The sequence below is a fragment of the Pinus tabuliformis genome, chromosome 7, assembly GCF_031772625.1.
Source record: "Pinus tabuliformis cultivar Carrire ecotype Pingquan chromosome 7, CPIR1, whole genome shotgun sequence".
Lineage (NCBI taxonomy): Eukaryota > Viridiplantae > Streptophyta > Pinopsida > Pinales > Pinaceae > Pinus > Pinus tabuliformis.
Window position 1 is genome coordinate 1,206,516,565 of NC_142293.1, and position 23,053 is coordinate 1,206,539,617.

Here is a 23,053-nt window from a genome sequence, read left to right on the forward strand (position 1 = left end):
TATCTTACCTATATCTTAAGTAATTTTGATTAGAGTTTAAAAAATTGAAGGAACTTCTTATGTACCATTTAATATCTATTTAATTTAAGTGATGACAAAGTATTTAGTTGGCATAAGTGAAAGGTATATAATGGAGCAACCTTTTACTTGTGTCACCTACATTTTTTTGTCATTAACTTGTATACTTACGTGCAACGAGAATGAATTTTTAGCCAAGAAAACACAATTTTAGATCATAGTTCTTTAGCCAAGAAAACACAGTTTTAGATCATATTCTAGAACTGTAACATTTGCTTTATTCAATATCACCATCATGAATTTAAAATGGTAAAAGAATTGGTTATTCTAGGTGATATGATTTTCCTTCAATAATGATGATAAATCAACACACATTTATAAATAGTTAATTTCATTAAAATTTACTAAATATATTATGTAATATTAAGTGAAAAATAAAATTTATATTTTTAATAAAATATTTACTAAAAAAAAATTATAAAATATTATTTATTTTTTTAAATCAATAAAATATTTATTAAAAATATAAAATACAAATTTATATTATTAAATGTTATTATTATTATTTATTTTTATTAAAATATAAATTTAAGTTCAGAAATGTTTACTATTGTTAATTGTCTTATCTATTCCTTCATATTTGGAATTATGGACTACTTTTATTGATCACTTATATATGGAGTTATGGACTTTTTTGAGTGGCTTTAGGAAATGTAATAATGATGGAAATACCATTATTAATATATTTCATTATTTAGGAAATGTAATAATGGTTGAAATGTAGTTATTAATATATTCCCGGAAAAGTAGTTATTTGAAATACTTTAGAACCAAATATAAATCTTAACTAATTTTGCAAAAATATCTCTCTCATTTAATTGGAAGCAAGCAAAAAATTTAAGTGAACTTAAATACTCTGATGAAGACATCTGTTAAAATACACCAGCCGTTACCCCGTGTACCAAATAACAAGATGTCCCATGAAGAATAGTCATGTCATGTAATTAGTGTGAAAGTACTAGATTGCAATAAAAAACAAGGTTATGGTACATATTTTCCTTTGTTGGGATGTATCCAATATCGATTGATAGCAATGTATTATCAAACACATCTAGACTGATATGCTCTGTGACGAATTGGAAATGTAATTGCTCGTGCCGTAAGCTGGAAACTCCACATGGCATTGTTAAGGATTTTGATGGAATCTCGGACAGACCCGAAGACAAAACATCTGATTAGGCCAACGCTGACCCCATTTCAAAAGAACGTGCAGACCATTTTCTTGGAAGACGCAACCGCGTAGCTCTAGGCTTCGATTTCTAAATAACATTGACCGACGATTGATAGTGTCTCATGCAAAACACAACGTAACTGTGAGAATTAATTGCATGGTAGAGGTCAGCCTGGAAGGCTTGAAAGGGAAGAAATGCAAGACATGAAAATTTATCCCAGTTTTAATCTCAATCTTGAAACCAAATCACACTTTGAGAAGGATTAAAGTAAAGAAGGAAGGAATTCGATTCGAAAATGAGAAAATCCATTTGGGTGGTTCTGAATTTGGCTTCTAATTGAATTGAAGTTTCACAGGACATTGAGGTGGATGCTAGTTGGATTTGATGTTAGTCTTCACACTCTTTAACCCATTGATCTTCCATGCAGTGCCATACCCATGTTTGTTTATTTGTATGTAAGGTGTGCCCTCAAATGCTATCAAGTTTCCACTGTAAAATTGCATCTCCAAATATCATATACCGATAGGGGACCCAGTTGATCCATTCTGAAGTATACATTGTCTGCACCCTTACACAATAATATTTGCATACATTGTATGCACCCTTACACAATAATATTTGCTACAGGCCTACTGTAATTCATGGTTTAGAAGCCAGAAGGACTTCTTGCTATGGATGTTTGGGACCATATTATGTGAAGCCAGAAGAACTTCTTGCTATGGATGTTTGGGACCATATTATGTAAAGCCAGAAGGAATTCTTGTTATGGATGTTTGGGACCATATTATTCCCAAGCTCAGTGTAGTTTTACCTGAATTTTGAGCACTCGAAAGCTTGCAGCTGGGTTTTGGGTAGGCTCTACTAAAGAATTCGGACAGTAAAGCTTACTCTTGATACCTCATATTAACGTCACTGGGGCTAAGACACTGAATAAGGGATGAGTTCGCGGAGCATTGTGTTTGAAATCAGTTCAGATGAGGAGGGAGGACAAGGGGCAACAGACTCTGAATATGGGAAGTCCCTAAACAGGCCTTTAGATTCTTCCAGGGCTTCTATTGACGCTGTTCATGATGATTGCGAGGTGGCAATTATAGAGAAACCTCCTGACTTTCTTCAGCCGGCCAGAAAGAGAGCAAAGACTGTCGACAACATTGGCTCGGTGAATGATGAATGCAGCATATTGGATTGTAATCCAGAGAAGATTGTTGCTGTCTCAGAGACCACTGGCAATGACTCAGAGGACTTGTCGATAACCGCCGAACGCGGGCATGTATGGTTTCATTCTTGTGCTCCATTGCTCTACTGTTAATTGAAGAATGTATAAGGTCTGTGTGTAGCCCATCGATACATTTTTTGAGTTAATATAAAATGTATATTGTTGCTTTATTTGTTCATGTTTGTAGCATGGCAAGTGGGTGACATTTCAAATGGTTGCGTTTGGGCCACTGTACCATGCAGATTTTCGAAACATTTTGACCATTTCAGGTTTTTTCCCTGTTTTAATGAAGAAAATGCTTCCTTTCACGATTGATCATTTCAAGTTTTGCCCCATCTTTTATGAACTGAATGCTTCTTTTAACTATTACATTGATCAAAATTTGCATGCAGTTTATAGAAAAAAGATGGACTGCAACAAATAGCCTCCATGAGCTAATAACACAGCCAGTTAGTAAGATTTAAGGGCATAACCAAAATCGTCAGACATGCAAAATAATGAGTATATCAAAAATAAGTTTGCGTACCACAGAATTAAGATAAGAACCAGCTGGCCTGAACGATGTCAAGCGGCAGCAGGGATCATGCCTGGGCCCTGTATTGACCCCCATCCGTCAATAGTCTACTTAGGAACAATGATGCTGGGCTCCCACTCATTGTTACCCTGTTTGGGTTCGGAAGGCTTCTTAACCTTAGAGATTGCCAAGGGCAGTTGTGTGAACTTGTTTTTCTGAGATACGCTCGGTGAGGCCAAGTATGGTGCCTGTCTTGTTGCTCAAAGGCAGAATGACCAGCAGAGTGTCAGGGTTGGCCTTCAGACCTGTGAGACTGAACTGAGTGAGCAAGGGAGTTAGCACAGGATTTTCTGTAAATTGTTCAAGGTGCAATGCCCAAAAACTTGAGCAATTGGCGCAGGTTCTGAACCTTTGCTGTAATCTGCAAATGGAGATTTGCACATATCACTTAGCCGTCATATTAGGTGAAGTCTTTACTATGCCGGATTCTTTTAAAAAAAATATATTTTTCTAAATGAAGAAGAAAATTTCTCTTCTGATCATCCGCTACTTTGCATTGAACTCAACAACACAAGGAATTTCACCTCCTAAAAGGTTGGTTTTTGAGGATATGGGAAGGGAGAAGCTGACTGTAGAACTTAGAAACCTATGCTCAGGCTGATATGACAAAATCCCAAAACTAGAATAAATTCTCTATAGTTTCCTTCCTGACACACAATGGGCATCTTACCTAGGCCACCTCTAAGTGTTGAAGTGCTGGCTTAGAGCTAGGTTGCCAAGGGCCAACGGCCAAGTGAACAATGCCTTTTTTGGCTCCAGAAAAGCCTTCCAAATAGATCTGAGCCTACAGGGCTAAGTTTACTATTTTGATTTAAGTCTCCATAACTTTTGATAGAGATTTTCAGGCATAGCTGCATTATATCTTGTTTCAATTGATGTTCGAACTTTTTGGCTCCAGAAAAGGCTTCCAAATAGATCTGAGCCTACAGAGCTAAGTTTGCTATTTTGATTTTAGTCTACATAATTTTTTATAGAGATTTTCAGCGATAGCTGCATTACATTTTGTTTCAATTGATGTTTCGAACCTCACTTGGGTTGATTTTCAGGATTGTATGTACTATGAATGATAAGAAAGATAGCAACATGGCTTGCTTATTCATATAGACCATTCAAGAAAAGAAAATCTATAAAATAATTTTAACAAACAAATACAAGAAAAAGGAAGGAGATTTATTAATACTGGCATCCAAGAGAGTCGTACTCACAACCATCTATATGCGTCAATTGGCATGTATTGCTTGAAGGCCTTAGCATAATTCCTTCTCAAGTCCCTTCACCAAGCTATCAAAGCTGGCAACCTGAGCTTGATGAACAAATTATTTGGTATAAAGGTTTTGACCCATTCCAAAATTAATGAAATTCTTCTTTTAAATCTGGTTAGGGCCCAAGCCTTCCACTCCCAGGCCTGAGCATCAAAATGGTTTGTGACTGTTTTGATGCCTCACCAAAACAGATGCTTGGCTGAGAGCCAGGTGATTTCTACTAGAGCTTTGCCTTTATAAGCAGAACATGTGACCACCAAATGGAGTGTTATTGCAGGAGAGTCATGTTTTGAGCATGCGACCTTTACAATAGAGCTTAATCTTGAGAATGTCTCATGCATTCTAATACTCTTTGCAACAAACATCCCTGTAATCTCTACATGGGCTAGAGTGGTGATAAGAGTTTGAAGATTTAGATTTTTCCAGGTATTTTTACTCCGAGGGGATCTAGAGGCTATTTGGTTTTTGAGCAGTACATTCCATGCTTCTTTTCCATCAATTACTTGGATGATCCATTTTGCACAAATTACCTAGGCCTGAGTGCACGTGCATTGTGTGAATGATTCCCTTTACTCCCAATTCTCTCAGTAGACAACGCAGGTTCCAATTAACTCAATGGAAGCCTTTGGCCAACTGGAATTAGCCCCATGAAAAGTCATGAGAGTTTTTTCTAGCCCGCCGATCAATCTACAACTATGTAGATAATGGCAATGATCAGGCAACTTCCACCACTATAAGGGTTCATCAAACAATGCAAATACATATAATATAGATTTGACATTGTCCGGAACAAAGCCAACTCTCTTCATATACATATTTTCTCTTTGATCTATCACAAAAACGAACTCTAGTAAGCAACAATGAATTCAATACAGATAGCGTGCATTTTGATGCACCCACACTATCATATTATATTATATATGATCGTGAGAAGTGGTAATTGACAAAACCCAATAGGTGCAGTGTCATGCATGTGTAACGGCTAGGATTTTGGCGTAGATTTGGAATTTAGTATCCAAGTTCATTGGTTTATAATCCATTTATCAATTTTCTTATCAATCCTTTGAATAGTTGTATCACAGAGCTCTTTGTGTAAGTCTTGAAAAGGTAAGGGAATCCCCCAAAATTAAAAAACTCTGCCAGGTTGCAGCCAAGACCAAACTTGAGTAGACAACCATGCAAAAATTTCTCACTGGTTTTGCCTATAATGTTGGGTTTTGGCCTGCTACCACAAAATTTAGTAGCCTAGTGCAAAGCAGGTCACTGGGCACTCCAAGTTAAGGGAAACAATGTGATCAACCACCATTGCCACCTTAATTGTTGTGCTGTTCCGTGGATGGATTTATCCCAAGGAGGCTCCCTCAACAGGTCTTAGAGATTAAGTAACCTAAGGACACCTAGGCTAAAGACCCTCTAAGGAACCTATTAATTAATTATTAGACACCAGGAAATATGTTCAATAAGGCAGGGCTCTGGGTTAAATGAGGTAGTGAGTTCAAAGAACCTATGGCTAAGCCTAGAGGGCTTAGATAAATCCTGACGATGCTCAAATATATTCCAAACACATGCTACCTTAATTAAGTGATTGTTATTATAAATTAGGGTTTAAAATAAAGGCAATTTACAACATACAAAATTCAGAACAATAATTAAAATATCCCACCAGCAATGATAAACAATATACTATTAAAAGGAAAACAAGGGAAAGGTCAAAGCAACTTTTCAATGGCTGAAAATGCACAAAACAGCTATGAAACCCTAGAAGTGAGCCCTATAATTAATGCTGAAAAATGCATAAAAATGATATTTTCCTTATTCAATTTAAGAGATGCAAGACTTAACCCTAGGACTATAACATTTAAGGTATTTTATGCTATTTAATATAGATTTTGCTATAATCTAACCCTAGTTTAGCAGGAAAAAATTAAGAAAAAGGTAAAAATATTAAAAGATTGACACACAAAGGCTAGTGCCTTATCAATCTTGGGTACATGGATTCAAGAAAGGGCAAGTTCAAAGGTGGAAGACCTTGGTTGGAGCGAGCAAGAGAGAGGAAGCTTGTCAGTCAAACCCTAGCGATTTTCAATTAATCAAAGATTTAAGGTCAAGGAATGCTATTTTAGATTTTCTTGATGGATACTACGTGACAAATCTTGCAAAGGAGATTTTAGAGCCATAAGATATTCAACATATCATGGAAATTTCATAGAAACCCTAATTCTATAACATTGCAAAATGGAGGAAGATATTCACAATAAAAATAGCACAATTCACCATCACATCACTTCATCATTCCAAGAGAAAATATTTCAAGCAATTTTATCCTGCCTAAGGCAATTCACTATCCTTTACTGATCCATTGCATCCAAGAGACAAGAGAACTAGTGCACACTCTTTAACAAGAGAAAAAATGAGTTTGTGTGACAATAATACTTCTAAATTGACTTCCCTCTATTTGTATGAGGGAAACCAAGTGGATTTAGGGAAAAATTAGACTAAAAGCCCTAAAAATAATATTTCAAGTGTTTACAAGTCAAGTAGGTCACAAGCCGACCTAAAATATAGCTCCCTCAATGATAAAACATAATAATTTGCCTCTTTCTAACTCAAGGTCATCTCCTCATCAACAAGGTGTTCAATCATCAAGAAAGACCCTCCTCATCAATATATCACCATCAACTAATCCCACATCATCACTCTAGGCTTCATGAGGGTGATGTGACAATGCTAAGGCACAATGTCATCATCAAGAAAGGTGTACTATCCCTTCCAGAGGGATCTCGAGTCATCATCATCAGAAAATTGGTTTAGGAATAGGGAAACATCCATCAAGAAGGTGCAAGGCCAACCTAGGGGCATCTTGTTGTGTCTGGGGTATGTCATTTTTCTTGGTAACATCCTAGCTTCATTGAGCAATGTTTTAGGCTTGGGAGGGAGAGGAGGTGGTCATCATCAATGTTGTATCAATCCCAAGGTCAACACTCTTCTCAAAGTGGTCAACATCTTAGTTGTGGTGTCCTAAAGTGTCATTAAGTGTGGTTGGACATCCTCTTTAAGGTGTTGGAGAATTCTCGATCGATCCCTCAAGGAATAAAAATTGTACCTAGGAGAAGACATCTAAAACATGTTCTCAAATCAAGTGAGATCATCATCATAAGTAAAGAAACCATAAAAGTATCACAATGTACCATATTTACTGCAAAAGGCACAAGAGTACTTCACATAAGCATCATCTTCGAATGTCTTCCTAGCTTAGGGTTTGTAAACAAGTCACCATGCTTAGGTATGGGAGGATTATCTAGAGGTCCTATTAGGTGCTTCCAACCTCAATGGGAGGAACAATTCCTAGGATGACCCATTAATTAGTAGGTGTAAGTGAACAGTGGTATGGTGGAGCTTTTACTTCATAGAAGATGCCACCATCTGTGTACTAGTTATGTAATACTATCATTCTTAAGCATTATAATGTGAAGAGGGAGAAATCGTGGAACCTGAGTTATCCCTTTCCTCGACCTACCACACCCCATTGTGTGCCTTTTTCCTTAATGATTTTCCTTTTCCTACATCACTTGGACTACAAGTTTTTTTATTTATGCATCATTTCCCTTAAAGATGAAGTGGTTTATTGTTCATTATATTTGGGATATCAATGTTCCTTTTATTTTAATCTGTTCATGCATTACCCAAGAACTGGGTGAGGCCTAATGATGGGGGTAGTGCTTACACTAGGATTTTGTCCATGCGCTTCATATTATCCTAGCCATTATTTTTCATTTTATCATTATGGATCATGCTTTTTCCTTTCTTTATGCTACATCAACCTCTTAAGGCAAAATTTTTGGGCCCCTACTCATGAATGTGGAAATCAGGGAAACAATTTTGGTAATAGATAACAAATTACAATCAACCTGAAGATTGAGAAATGAGACTAGGGGAAGATGGAAAGTGATAAGTATGGCTTACCATGGCATGCAACACCAATTGGTGCTTTCTATTTGTGCCCCTCTTGGACAATGGTCTAGGAATAGGGAAACATCCATCAAGAAGGTGCAATGCCAACCTAGGGGTTTCCTGTGGTCTTTGGGGTATGTCATCTTTCTTGGTACCATCCTATCTTCATTGAGCAATGTTTCAGGCTCTGGAGGGAGAGGAGGCTTTCATCATCAATGTTGAATCAATCCCAAGGTCAACACTCTTCTCAAAGTGGTCAACATCTTAGTTGTGGTGTCCTAAAGTGCCATTAAGTGCGGTTGGATATCCTCTTTAAGGTGTTGGAGATTTCTTAATCGATCCCTCAAGGAATAACAATTGTACCCAGGAGAAGACATCTAAAACATATTCTCAAATCAAGTGAGATCATCATCATAGGTAAAGAAACCATAAAAGTATCAGAATGTACCATATTTAATGCAAAAGGCACAAGAGTACTTCACATAGGCATCATCTTCGAATGTCTTCCTAGCTTAGGGTTTGTAAACAAGTCACCATACTTAGGTATGTGAGGGTTATCTGGAGGTCCTATTAGGTGCTTCCAACCTCAAGGGGAGGAGCAATTCCTAGGATGACCCATTAATTAGTAGGTGTAAGTGAACAATGGTATGGTGGGGTTTTTACTTCATAGAAGATGCCACCATCTGTGTACTAGTAATGTAATACTATCATTCTTGAGCATTATAATGTGAAGAGGGAACGATTGTGGAACCTGAGTTACCCCTTTCCTCGACCTACCACACCCCATTGTGTGCCTTTTTCCTTAATGATTTTCTTTTTCCTACATAGCTTGGACTACAATCTTTTATTTATGCATCATTGCCCCTCAAGGATGAAGTGGTTTGTTGCTCATTAGGTTTGGGATATCAATGTTCCTTTTATTTTAATTTGCTCATGCATTACCCAAGAACTGGGTGAGGCCTAATTAGGGGAGTAGAGCTTACACTAGGCTTTTATCCATGCATTTCATATTATCCTAGCTAATATTTTGCATTTTATCATTATGGATCATGCTTTTCCCTTTATTTATGCTACATCAACCTCTTAAGGAAAAAAATTTGGGCCTCTACTCATCAATGTGGAAGTTAGGGAAACAATTTTGGTAATAGATAACAATCAACCTAAAGATTGAGAAATGAGACTAGGGGAAGATGAAAAGTGATAAGTATGTCTATCCATGGCATGCAACACCAATCGGTGCCTTCTATTTGCACCCTTCTTGGACAATGGAGAGAAAGACCTCAAAGAATGTCACACTAGACTAGGGGTTGGGGATTATCACCAAGGTGAAGCATGAAAATAATAATACAACTGAAGGAGGTCAATCACCCAACTCAACCTGTGATTCTTACTAATATGCTCTTAAACATCAAATGAAAGCACTTGATTACAAACATGATTAATGTACCTTATGATGGATGACCCACCTTCATCCGATAAGTAAGCCAAATGTTACAAAGCACTGACCGGAGCATAGATGGAGGAGGGCCTTTGAGGATAGCTATCTATAGATCGCATAGGGATGTTGGCTGGCAAGCTGAATAGAATGGGAGAAAGTTTTCTCTTGGGGTTCACACACTTTGGTGGGTAACATGGTCCACTGGAACTCTTGGATTCCAAGGCTTCATAGAAGCTTTGGAGGCAATCCATTGTGTTTTCCAATAATACAAGGATGAATGGCAATAGAGGAAGGGTGTTTATTTCTGAGCATCCTTTCCGAATTATTTTTTGTTACATTTACAAAATTTTATTACCTCTGTTTCTGCTATTTTTCCAAACAAGTATGCTATGCCACTCCACCTTGTGTACATTTAATTGCACTGGCAACCTGAGAGCAAGATTTTCTTTAGTTTGAAGTTTGGTTTTTACTACTGCATAGATAATATTTACAACTAACAAAACCATGCAAAGATGTTATGGCATTATGCTATAGATAATTGTGTGTGAAACATTTATAGGACAGATGAGGGGATAACCTTTATTTAAGACAATATGATCCTGTCAGTTATCTTTGCAATGTTCTATGAATCATGGGAATTAGATAACTAATGCGAATACTAGATTTCATTCAGAATCTAAAGAAATTGATGGAAGCTCAAGGTAAGGGAGTCTTCATATACAGTTGCTTTATAAATTACTGATCTATTTTGTTTATTGCATGTTGGATATACTTTTTCAAAATGCTTCTTCTGAAAATGCTGAACAACATTCTTTAAGAGGCAAAACCATGAAGAATGAATGGCTTTGGCAAATTCACATGCTATAAGGGAGATGTGTTATTGTTGAATAACAGATTCCATATGCATTAGTAAGAAGGCATTATTTCCTCTCCTATTTAGAAAGAAAAAACAGGTGATATTGTTGAAAAACAGATTCCATATGTATTAGTAAGAAGGCATTGTTTCCTCCCCTATTGCTGATCTATTTTGATTTTTTCTTCTTCTGAAGATGCTGAACAACATTCTTTAAGAGGTGAAGCCATGAAAAATGAATGGCTTTGTCAAATTCACATGTTAGAAGGGAGATGTGATATTGTTGAAAAACAGATTCCATATGTATTAGTAAGAAGGCATTGTTTCCTCTCCTATTTAGTTTTAGTTGAAATTGTCAAACACGTGTGCATTGTTAGAGGAAAAGTTATTGTAGTGCCTAGCTAAGGATTAATTGTACCAAATTTTGCACCCTCCAAACTCAGTTTCAACTCTCCATCGTTATATGTTATTCAAGTTCCATAACTAAGTTGCTGAAGGCGACTTCATGAATGCACCTTTCAGATGTTGACCATTATGCCACCCTCTTGAAAGCATAATTTCCAAGCTCGAATTTCAATTGGGTATCACACAAAAAAATTCAGATGAAAAAGAATCAATATGGAAATCATTCAATACTATACATTTGAAATAGTGTATTGCTTGAGAAAAATATGTAATTTTGTGGTAGAGCAATGATTAGGACAGTCCAACAGGTGTGTGAATTTCAGGGTGAGAGTGTCGGCAGAAGGAAAGAGCGGCTTGCATGAGTTTTAGGATGAGAGTATTGGTAAGAACAGCTTGTGCGCAACCACATAACTTATACCAACTTCCCCACCTCCAATGGCACTTGCCTCTATAAATAATATGGCCAGGATATAACCTTCTGTATAGAGATCTGTGTGAATTTAGAGCAAGAGCTTTTTACTAGCTGATTTTTCCTTGATCATTGTAAAGTTGAAGTCATATGAAATTTAGGCATTTTCGGACTGAATAATTGAGCTGAACGATTAAATTCCAAATTCTTGAATTCCTGGGGCTGATTCAGCTGAATTTGGTAACTTCTTTTCCAAGGAAAACCTTGCAGGAAAACATTGGGCACTTCCCTGCATTCATGGATGGTACCTAGTGCAAACTTATTGACTTTGGTTAAGACTCCTGACTTGATAGGGACATCAATCGAGGCACGCAACAAAGGCAGCCAACTTGGGGAATTGACGTTGAGACCTGCATGAAGCTCAAACCACTCAATCTCTCAAACTAGTTGACCAAGGTATTTAAATTTGGTAACTATGCTTGAAAGCCTCTATCATTTTGTGCCATGTCTACATCAAGTCTATATATGTTATAGTAGAATGTAAGAGGAGGTCATATTCACATGGACAATCATGTAGAGGAAATTGTATGATGAGCTTGCTAGTCATATACTTTGAGAGGAAGAAAACAGATGAGAAAAATTTGAGTATTTATTGTAAAGGATAACGTATCCTATTAATTCCCACTCAAACCCAAGGCTGCTTGGAAGCAGAAGTGGGAGCGAAAGTGAAAATTCTCAGAAGCTTTTGAGTTAGGAGCATTTTTTATATAATATAAATTTTTATATATTTTGATGCATGTATATCAACAAAAGCATGTAGAATGATGGATTAGTTATAAAAATCATAAAAACATGGATTAACTCATTAAACCATATAACATCAATCATCTAGTAGTTATAATCTTCATCAACCTCGGGTCCACAACATCTCGATTCTCATCAACCTTAAAGTTTCATAGTTTCAAAATTCAATATATACCATTTGTCATCACTAAAATTGTATTTGTAACCATTACCAAACTATAACAAAGAATATCAAACATGAAATGAAACATTTCACGAAGCATCATGTTCATAATTCATTATCAATGAGTTATAATTTCCAACTTCAAACTTAAATTGTCATTTGTTGTTTACAAAAAATACTACAAAAAATATGAAAGAGTCAATAGTTATAGAAAGTACTAGAAACTAGAAAAGACAAGTGAATCTACTATCTACTAAAATTTCTTCTTTCCATAAGAAACTTCTAATTTCTTTTCTCATAATCTATGAACAATGGGAGTCTCCTCCCACATAGTTTGACTCTGCAATGGTTGTGAACCAGGTCCAGAACCATAAGGCACATGACCTCCACGCAATGTTGCAAATGGAGGTGGTGGAAAAGCTAGTGCAACTTGAGCCTTGCTAGTGGAGGGGGGTGTCATTGTTGTTGATGATGTTGTTGCTTGATGACTTTCATCCTTGTTGTCCAAAAGTTCTACTTCCAACTATTCTAAATGTAAGGCTCCATCCTCCAAATTATCCGCCTCAACAACCTCAAGTTTACATAAATCAAGCTTTCTGCTTGGTTTTGATTGAGGCAGTGTCTTTTGACATTGTGGATGAAGCTATAGATGCTCCAACACCTCTCTGTAGAAGAAGTATTAACCACCTGTGAAAGCACTTTAACTGCCAATTTCGCCAAAGGTCCCATGGAGCCATACATGTTTCACCATTCAATAGGATCCAATCTATCTCTGTCATCGATTGCATGCAAAGTACCAAACATTCCAGTTTGATTGAACTATTTGCTTAATTCTCACCTAATCTAGCACACTCCTCCTTGTTCGGGACCAACTTGTCTAATGTTACCATGTACCCATTTTGTACCTTCGGATCTGTATGGGGTTTTCTCCTAACCCCACCCCAAGTGTAGGTTTGGCCAACCAAGAAGGAGAGTAGTATTTTGGCATAAGGGCATATTCCAAGGCATGGAGTGGAACATTAAGATTATCCCACCTTTTAACCACATGTTTGTGAATATGATCATAAAAGATGATGTCTTTCGGCTAAACAATATCTTTGATATTTCCTAGCATGCTATCCATCTACTCGTACACCTCCCTATTCATCGACGCATATGTATCCACAAAACGAATCATGTTCTAAATGGGCTTGGTGCACTGCAAAACATACTTCAAACTTGCCCAAAACTGACCATCAAGAATAGTGTCCTCCACCTCTTGAAAATCTCCCAAGTCAGATGTGGTTGCAACTGTGTCCTTTAATACCGTCCATGCTTCACTTGATACCATGCTAGCCAATGCCTCTCTTACCTTCAAATGGTGCCTGGAGGTGAGGTAATAGCTAGCAAATCTAGTATTTGCAATCTTCAATAGCTCCAACCTTGAGCGACTATAGAAAGACCATGGACATTGCTATGATTGGTAATAAGCCTTATCATGTATTTGCATCTCTTGTACAATGAACCAATCCATTTTTATCTAGGTATCCAAACCATATACTCATCATGTTTGTGGAATCTTAAGATTCTTGCCTGCAATAAAATGAAAGAGGAATGGGATAGAGTAGGAGAAGATAACATATAGATTCTAGTAACTAGTTTCCACTTCTAGATTTGATAGATTCATTCAACATATAAAAAACACAAATATTACATGGAAGAAAAACAAGAATGGGATTAGACCTACCTCTTTGCCTCTCTAATAGCAGTGGAAGTGTTCAATCTCCCAAGCTCTCACAAATGGTGGCCTTCAATCTCCCTTACAAGCTCCTACAATCTCATCTTCTCAATCCTATCAAATCTTCTCTTCTAGGCTCAAACCTTCTAAATCTCTCTCATAAAATCATAAAATGATGTTAAGTGGGAGGGGAGGAGGCCTTTTATTCCGCTTGGACCTCCCATTTCCCTCCTAAAATCAATAGAATCCCAATTTGGGTCATGCGCAGGCTAAAGGGTTGGGAATTTTTTTTTTTTTTTTTTTTTTTATTGCTGGGGAGCATGCTCTTGGAGCGCTCTTGGGAGTGTTCTGGATGCTTAGGGAGTGATGCTCCCCGAGCACTCTTAGAACCTCTAGGAGGCATTTTTTAAACAGCGGGATCGCACTCTCGAAAAACGCTCCCGAATGGGAGCATTCTGGGAGCATGCTCCTTGAACGTTCCTATTAAAAACATGTTGTGGGAGTGAGTGTGTTTGGGGGGGGGGGGCGCTTCCTCACTGCCCTGCTCAAATTTCACTTGTTGGACATGTGTTATGCCCCTTTGGTGATGGAGGAAAACCAACTCTATAGGTCACATACCTTCCATCACACAAAGAGACACAAGGGGTTCTACACTTGCCAATGTTTGAGCTTGGCATGCTACATGGCTGCACTCCCATCCCAAGAGAGATTTTGACATATAGATAGAATTCCATTTATGAACAATGTTATTTCTTTCCTGGTTGTTTCATATTTGATGAATTGTTATTTGTACTTCCGATTCTACTGTTTGTCACATGGCAACACCATTTCCCAACCATTAAGCCACAAGAAAGCTTTTTGATATATAAATAGAATTTCGTATATGAAATATGTTATTCTTTTTCTTGGTTGTGTCATATTTGATGAATTGTTAACTATATACTTTTGATTCCATTATACACCTACTAGGGTTTGAACTTGGGATATTATATAGCAATGCCTTGCCCCAACCACTAATCCATAAGAGTGCGTTTTGACATATAGATAGAATTCCATGAAAGAATTGTGTTATGCTCTTTCTTGATCATGTCATATTTGATGAACTGTTAGTTGCATACTTCTAATTCCATTGTTTGTTGACCCTATGTCCTTATTTTGGAGTTCTATTTGATATAAATCTTAGAGATAGATCTAGAAAGTGACACATCATCTTGGAGCATAAAAATTCCTAAATTGGTACATGAGGAGATTTTTCTATCAGAGTTTGTGTGAAAAAGATACACTTCAACATTTAAAATATCCATATTATTTTGGAAAGGGGCATGTTACCAATCAAATCAGTAGTGTTGCTAAGGTCCCAACAACCCGCTAGATGGGCACACACAAGACAGGGACCCAATGTCACTTTTGCCCAGGACCCTATTATTTAGGTCCTATTACCACTCAAACTAGTAGGGGACCTAAAGGGAAAATGCTAGACCAAGGGCAACAAATGGAGACTTAGCCCATTGTCACCTCAGCTAAGGCTCCCTACTATTTACGGACTTTCATCGATGGGAGGAGATCCGACATATTATGGAGTCACCAATGAAGGATAAATCGATAAGTGGATGTGGAGTGACCCAAATAATCCTTTTCTAGAAGAGGTTGAAGAATAAATCTTGCTTGCTTTCTAAGCAAGATACAGTGTCTTCAGGGAGAAGGATGGGAGGACTTGAGGGTTAGATTTAGGGAATATGGCTTGTGATGGGGTTTCCGAATCCCTAAAATCCTTGTTGAAATTGGTACCTCAAATGGTTCTTGAAGAATTATCTTTTCAAAGGAATGGGACCACACGGGACCAAGTGGACCCAACCTAGGTTAGTAGGTAAGTTTTTAGCAGCCAATGATGATGTTCTTAACCCAGAAAAGGAGGGGGAAAGGATCAAAGGAATATTTTTCACTTAAAGGTGTTGAATTGATATTCTATGAGGCACTAGCCTTGGGATATTAGGGCAAAGTTTGATCTCTAAGCTAGGGATTAGCTTTTTTCACAACTCCACTGTCAGAATGGCTTCAAAATTGGAGGACTTGAGGAGACACTAGCGCAGGAGAGGCTAGGAGATTGAACTTTTTGGAGGGCTATTTTGTCAGGAATATGATGCCCTAGGTGACCCAACTTGGCTAGACCTAGGAAAAGGTGAAAAGGAGTTAATTTCAGGTGACCACCTCTTGGTAGATCAGTGCCTTAGTCTTGGGAGAATGGAGTCTATGATAAATATAAATGAGGACCTTGGTTCTTAGTCAAGGAGGCCTCAAGGCTACCTCGCTAGCCTTCTAGGACAAAGATAAGCAATCTTGCAGCTTTTATTCTTTGATGTGCAAAAGGTGATGACTTATCAAGATGAATTCATTGATAGAATTATCCCTAGGAAATTTCATTCAAATTACATGGCCCATACATTGAGAGAGGTTATAGAGACAAAATTACACAATTTAAGCAGTAAATGCATGCAGCAATTAGCCCTAAAAATAGTGAAAATCCCAATCCAATGTATATGACAAAATAAAACAAGAATAGCATTAAAAACATGTACTTACATGTAATAGAACATATCCAACCATCCAAAATTTGACAATAGAGAAGATCCAAAATAAGATCAACCAAATCCACACATTAAAATTCATCCATAAAGCTCCAATTCATCCTCCGAGAAAAAGTGCGAAATTCTCAAGAGAGAGAAGAGATCCAATCCAAAGTGATGATGAGAAAATGAACTCATCTCACTTGTATTTATACACTAATGAGGAGTTCGAATTAGTCTCCTTGGCCTACATAAGCCCCAAAAATAAAATAATGTGCTAATAATGTAACTTTTGGTCACAAGCCCATCAAACTAACTCATAAATGAAAGAATAAGCCTCTTAAGAGGTAAGATAATGAATAATACATGTCGTAGGGCCCTCCAAAAGGCTTGATGAGGTCCATGGGTGCCATAATGACGAGTATGACTCTCAAAAGTGATGGACAAGGGGTTGGCCCATTGTTCTCCAAACAATAAACCTTTGGTGCTCCCAATGGGTGTGGGAAACAATAATAACCTCATGGGATCTCCATATGAGTTGAAGATTCCTGTAGATCGTCTGGAAGGGCTATGATGATGGTGTAGGGGATGGGCAAAGGTGAACTACGCGCATCTTCCTCGTCCAAGAAGAGTATCTCAAGAAACTTTAACCATCCTCGGGGATCCATGGAGTGTTTTCTACTGTTGTGGAGGCCCATGGCTCTCGACACACACCCTACATGTGCCAATGTAGCCCTCTGGAGGATTAGAATTTAGGACCTCGTATAGAGAGACCAAACCCAAGATGAAGACCATCCGCAATCATACATAAGATCTAATGTGTCCCCTAACTTTCCAGTACAACAAGCCATTAGAGAAATTGAGTAAATGAGCTTACCAACTATGGACCATAGTTAGGGACTTTATAATGGCCTTCCATTCCATAATGTGCTTTGGGATGTGCCAATGTCTCCTAAACTCCAAATGGGGTTAACCGAGTATCCTATTAGGTGGGTTCTACTTCTAAAGGGGATAATATGTTCAAGGTACATCCTTCAAAAGGTGGTGGCATGTGACAGATAGGTGAATGAAGTAGGGGATGAGAATGGGCAGTGCTGGGCCACAAGCTGCGGTACAAGGGTAGCTAATAAAATGAGAGCCCACACTTGGGTTTATAATATATAGGAGGGAGCAATCATTGTACATGAAGTGCCCCAGTCTTGGTTTTTCCACCATTCTTTATATGCCTTTTTTCCTTTTTACGATTTTTTTTTATTAACTGCTTGGGGCTCCAGGGATAAGAGCATGATGCATAAGATATAGCAGTGAATACCCCATTTTAAGGCGGTTCATTTTCTACCAGGGGTTGGGACAATCGTGGGTTCCTATATGATGAAGGAGGCTCATAGAACCTATATGAACTAGGTGATGGCCATGATGATGGGGTAGAGCTCATGTATTGGCTTGCCCACGTGCTAAATATGTTTGTCCGGACCATCTTGTTCATTTTGTGGTACATTTTCCTGTTGAATGTGGCTAAATATGCTTTTGTATTTCTTTTTTGCTGCATCAACCTCTGGGGCATCATTCCAGGCCTGACGCATGGTGCGATCAAGGGGAAGGGGCGAGCTAACCCTATGTGGACCCAGTGGAGGAATGTGGACCCAGGTGAGAGAAATGATGAATGGGGTAATAATGAGTGGAAAGAGGGTAATATAAATGGATAAAGGAGTGGGACCATGTAATCAAAATTGAGGTTTCCCATGAAATACCATCCCTGAAGCCAAATGGTTAGTAGAAGAGATCCCACAGGACTAGAATCCAGGGTTAATATTCAAAAAGGGTCTAAGGGACAGGAGCACAGACCTAGCCCATTCTTTCCACCAAATCCTCCCATTAATCCATGCCTAGAAGTGTCCATGATAAGAAAACTACAATACTCAATTACCAAATGACAAGGCATACCTTTAGGTTTAGGAGGCCCACCTTCAAACATATCATCATGGCAGATGAGCGAGGGACCACATGGCTGACTCAGGTGGTGCAAAAATGGCACAATGAGCTAGCTAGTGGTTGCAAGGGGTTGCTGGTTGAGGACTATCTTGGAGAAAAAAAATTCTCTTAGGGATATCACCCACAAAATGGTGGGTAACAAGTCCAACATCCCTTAAACAACCAAGGGAGAAGTCCCTAAATTTACCCCTAATAACTCTGGTGCAAGACCAATGTTGTATATGTAGTCACTTACAAAGGAGGTGTTCACTTATACCTGCTGCCTAGTTGTAAAAATGTCATTGTAATACTAGAAATATAAACAACAAATATTAATAGCCAAATCTCATTGCAAATATGGCATGTAACCTATGGATTTTGGTTTACACCGAAAATTCTAACTAGAAATATAATTATCATTTAGTTTGGGTCACTAGTTGAGGAGGTATGACTAAATTTTTTTTCTTGTATTGTGTAGCAAACTGAAAAATATGCATAAAACATAGGGTCAAAAAACTAATTTGGGGTTGACAACCACCTTGTTACCACTCAAACTAGCAGGGGGCATGAAAGGGACTACTAAGGGGCAACTACTAGATCAAAGGACAACGAAGGAGGCTTAGCCCACTGTCATCTTGGCTAAGACTCCCTACTATTTATGGATTTTCCCCGATGGAAGGAGACCCGATATATAGAAAGTCACATGTGAAGGATGAATCAACCAATTGATGTGAAGTGATCCTTATAATCCTTTTCCCAGAAGGGGTTTAAGAATAGAACTTTCTTGCTTGTTAAGCAAGGTGCAAAGATTTCTAGGATAAGGAGGTGAGAATTTGAGGGTTAGGTTAGAGGAATATGCCTTGTGAAGGAGTTTCTCAATCCTAAAATCCTTATTGGACTTGAATTTCCAAATGGTTCTTGAAGATTTGACTTTTCAAAAGTGTGGGACCACACGGGACCAAGTGGACCCAACCTAGGTTAAGAGGCAATTATTTAGCAAACAATGATGTTCTTTAACCTAAACAAGGAGGCAGAAAGGATCAAAGCAAGAATTTTCACTTAGAGGTGTCAAATTGATCCTAAGAGGCATTAGCCTTGGGGATACTAGGGCAAAGTTTGATCTTGGAGCTAGGGCTTGGGTTATCTCACGACTCCACTATCGGAATGGCTTCAAAATTGGAGGAGGCCTTGAGACACACCAATGTAGGAGAGGCTAGGAGATCAAACTTTTTGGAGGGCTACTTTGTCAGGAAAATGATGCCCTAGGTGATCCAACTTGGCTAGAATTGGAAGAAGTTGAAAAAGAGTTAATTTTTAAGTGACAACCTCTTGGTAGATCAGTGCCTTAGTCTTGGGAGAATTGATTCTAGGATAAATATGAATGAGGATCTTGTTTCTTAGTCAAGGAGGCCTTAAGACTACCTTGCTTGCTTTCTAGGGAAAAGGGAAGCAAGCATACAACTTTATACTTCGGATTGTAAAAGGTGATGGCTTATCAAGATGAATTCATTGATAGAATTATCCCTAGGAGATTTCATTCAAAATTACATGGCCCATACGTTGAGAGATGCTATATAGAGACAATTCCACAATTTAAGCAGTGAATGTATGCAGCAATTAGCCTAAAAAATAGCGAAATTCCCAATCCAATGTATATGACAAAGCAAAAACAAGAATAGCATTAAAAGTATGTACTTACATGTAATAGAACATATCCAACCATGCATAATTTGACAATAGAGAAGCTCCAAGATAAGATGAACCAAATCCAAACATCAAAATTCATCCATAAAGCTCCAATTCATCCTCCAAGAAAAAGTGCAAAATTCTCAAGAGAGAGAAGAGATCCAATCCAAAGTCATGATGAGCAAATGAACTCATATCACTTGTATTTATACACTAATGAGGAGTTCGAATTAGTCTCTTAGGCCTACATAAGACCCAAAAATAAAATAATGTGCTAATAACCTAACTTTTGGTGACAAGCCCACTGAAGTAACAAACTTCAATGGTGAACAAAAATATATATATAAATATCTTATTAATAAAATGAATACGAAGTAAAAGACTTCTGAATTGAATGATTATATTTTTAGAGAGAGGCCCGGTTATATACAACCTTAGGTGCCTCTTGGTGAAAGGGCATGATCTTTGGTCATGCCCTTTTTCCTAAATAACTACAGCTAATCTAATTTTACATAACCCTAACTAATTTTTACATAACACCCACCAAACTAGTTCACAAATGAAATAATAAGACTTTTAAGAGATCAAATGATAAATAATACATGTCGTAGAGCCCTCCAAGAGGTCTGGTAAGGTCCATAGGTTCCATAATGAAGAATAATACCCTCAAAATTGATGGACAAGGGGTTGGCCTCTTCTTCTTTAAACAATAAACCTGTGGTGCTCCCAACAGGTGGGGGGGCACAATAATAACCTCATGGGTCTCCAAATGAATCGAAGATGCTTGTAGATCATCTATAAGGGCTCTGGTGATGGTGTAGGTGATGCCACATCATCCTACAAGTCCTGGGTCAGCTGTCAAGTGCATGGTGCATTTGTGGGGCTGGCTGGGCAAAGGTGAATCAGGGGCATCTTCCTCTTCCAATAGGTGAATATCGAGCAATCTCTGAACATCCTCGAGGATCCATGGAGTGTTGTCTACTGCTGTGGAGGCCCATGGCTCTCAACACACACCCTGCATATGCCAATGTAGCCCTTTGGAGGGTTAGGACCCCGTATAGGGAGACCAAACCCAAGATGGAGACCATAAGATCCAATGCTTCTTCTAGCCTTCCAGTACAACAAGTCATTAGAGAAATCGAGTAAAAGAGCTTACCAACCATGGACCACAGGGGACGACTTCATAATGGCCTGCCCTTCCATAATGGGCTTTGGCATGTGCTAATGTCTCCAAGCTCCAAATGGGGTTAACCAGGTATCCTATTAGGTGGTTCCTACTTCTAAAAGGGACAATAGGTTCAAGTGTTAAAATTGGCAACTACGGCCAAACTCCACATGGGTCATCTTATTTATGATAGCTGATATTTTTCTTGGATTCCTCTCTCCGAGAGGTGTAGGATTGATCTAAAGATCATATGATTCTGACATGTACAAATGAAGTTATGAATTTATTTTGATTATGGTCAAATTGTCAAGGTCGACCAACAAACTTATGTAGGCTCAGAAGCCCAACAGTCACGTCTATTCATCCTCAATGTTGCATATAAATAGAAGGTGACTTAGCGTCAGCCTCATTTGGACACACTCATCTTCGCACTTCTCTCTCTCTCTCTCCTCATTGATTGGGTACAGATTTATGGGCCTCTCCCTCCACACGTCCGAAATTTCAAGAGAGCGAAATTTCAAGAGGCCGAAATTTCAGGAGAGCAAAATTTCAGGAGGTCGAAATTTCAGGAGACCGAATTTTTGGATAGTTTGACCAAGTGTTGAACAGCATGTGTTGACCTCAGTTGATTGCATTTTGTGAGGGCTATCTTTGTTTGGGTAGGCCGCATTAATGGGCACAAAAATCGAGACTAAACGTTGACTGTTGACCAGTGTTGACTGCAGCTAGAGCTTACTGTAGGTGGGCTGTTTGACTAGACTTTGATTGGGATGAATTTTACTGTTTTGAGGGTTTTTTTTATCTTGTTGTTTGGAGGCTGAAGTTGACTAAAGTTGATCAATTTGCTGAGGGTCAAATTTGTCATGTTGACCAACGCTGACTTTTCTGGTTAGGGCTCTTTTGTCGCTGTTATAAATTATCATATTTGTAAATTGTACTATCTCTCTTTGCTGAACTATTGAAGACTAAATGAAGATTTGATCAAGGGTTTCCCCACATTGGGGTTTGTCCCTCACTGGTGCCACATCTTGTGTCCTCTTGTCTTGGCTTGTCTTCTATTGTTTATGTTTATGTTCTATCTGCATTTTACTATCATGTTGATGTGATTGCTAATCTGAATATTGATACTGGGCTAATAAAGAAATTGAAATAAAATTGCTCTAAAGCATAAAACATACCATTGTTTCCTAAAATTAATATCAAGGTGCATCCTTTAAAGGTGGTGGAATGTCATAAAGAGGTGAATGAAGTAGGGGATGAGACAGGACAGTCCTAGGCCACATGTTGGGGTACAAGGGTAGCTAATAAAAGGGAAGCCCATACTTGGGTATATAATGTATAGGAGGGAGAAATCGTGGTACATGAGGTGCCCTGGCCTTGATTTTTCCACTCTTCTTTATATGTTTTTTGCCTTTTCATGATTTTTCTTTAATTAACTGCTCAGGGCTCAAGGGTTAAGAGCATGATGTGTGAGATGTAGCAGTGGATACCCCCTTTTAAGGTAGTGCAGTTCATTTCCCACCAGGGGTTGGGACAATCATGGGTTCGTATATGATGAAGGAGGCTCATAGAACCTATAGGAACTAGGGTGATGGCCATGATGATGGGGTAGGTCTCATGTATTG

At 38.2% G+C, this 23,053-nt stretch overlaps 1 protein-coding gene across 1 annotated transcript in view; it reads left to right on the plus strand.

Moving 5' to 3' along the window:
* Positions 1-1,403: 1,403 nt before the first annotated feature.
* The window catches only part of LOC149251736 (uncharacterized), a 38,123-nt gene continuing 16,473 nt past the window's right edge, over positions 1,404-23,053 (plus strand). Inside the window, exon 1 of the mRNA XM_089456565.1 lies at positions 1,404-2,520. Within this exon, the coding sequence (XP_089312691.1) occupies positions 2,188-2,520 (333 nt within the window). The 5' untranslated portion in view covers positions 1,404-2,187. The remainder of the gene's footprint in view (positions 2,521-23,053) is intronic.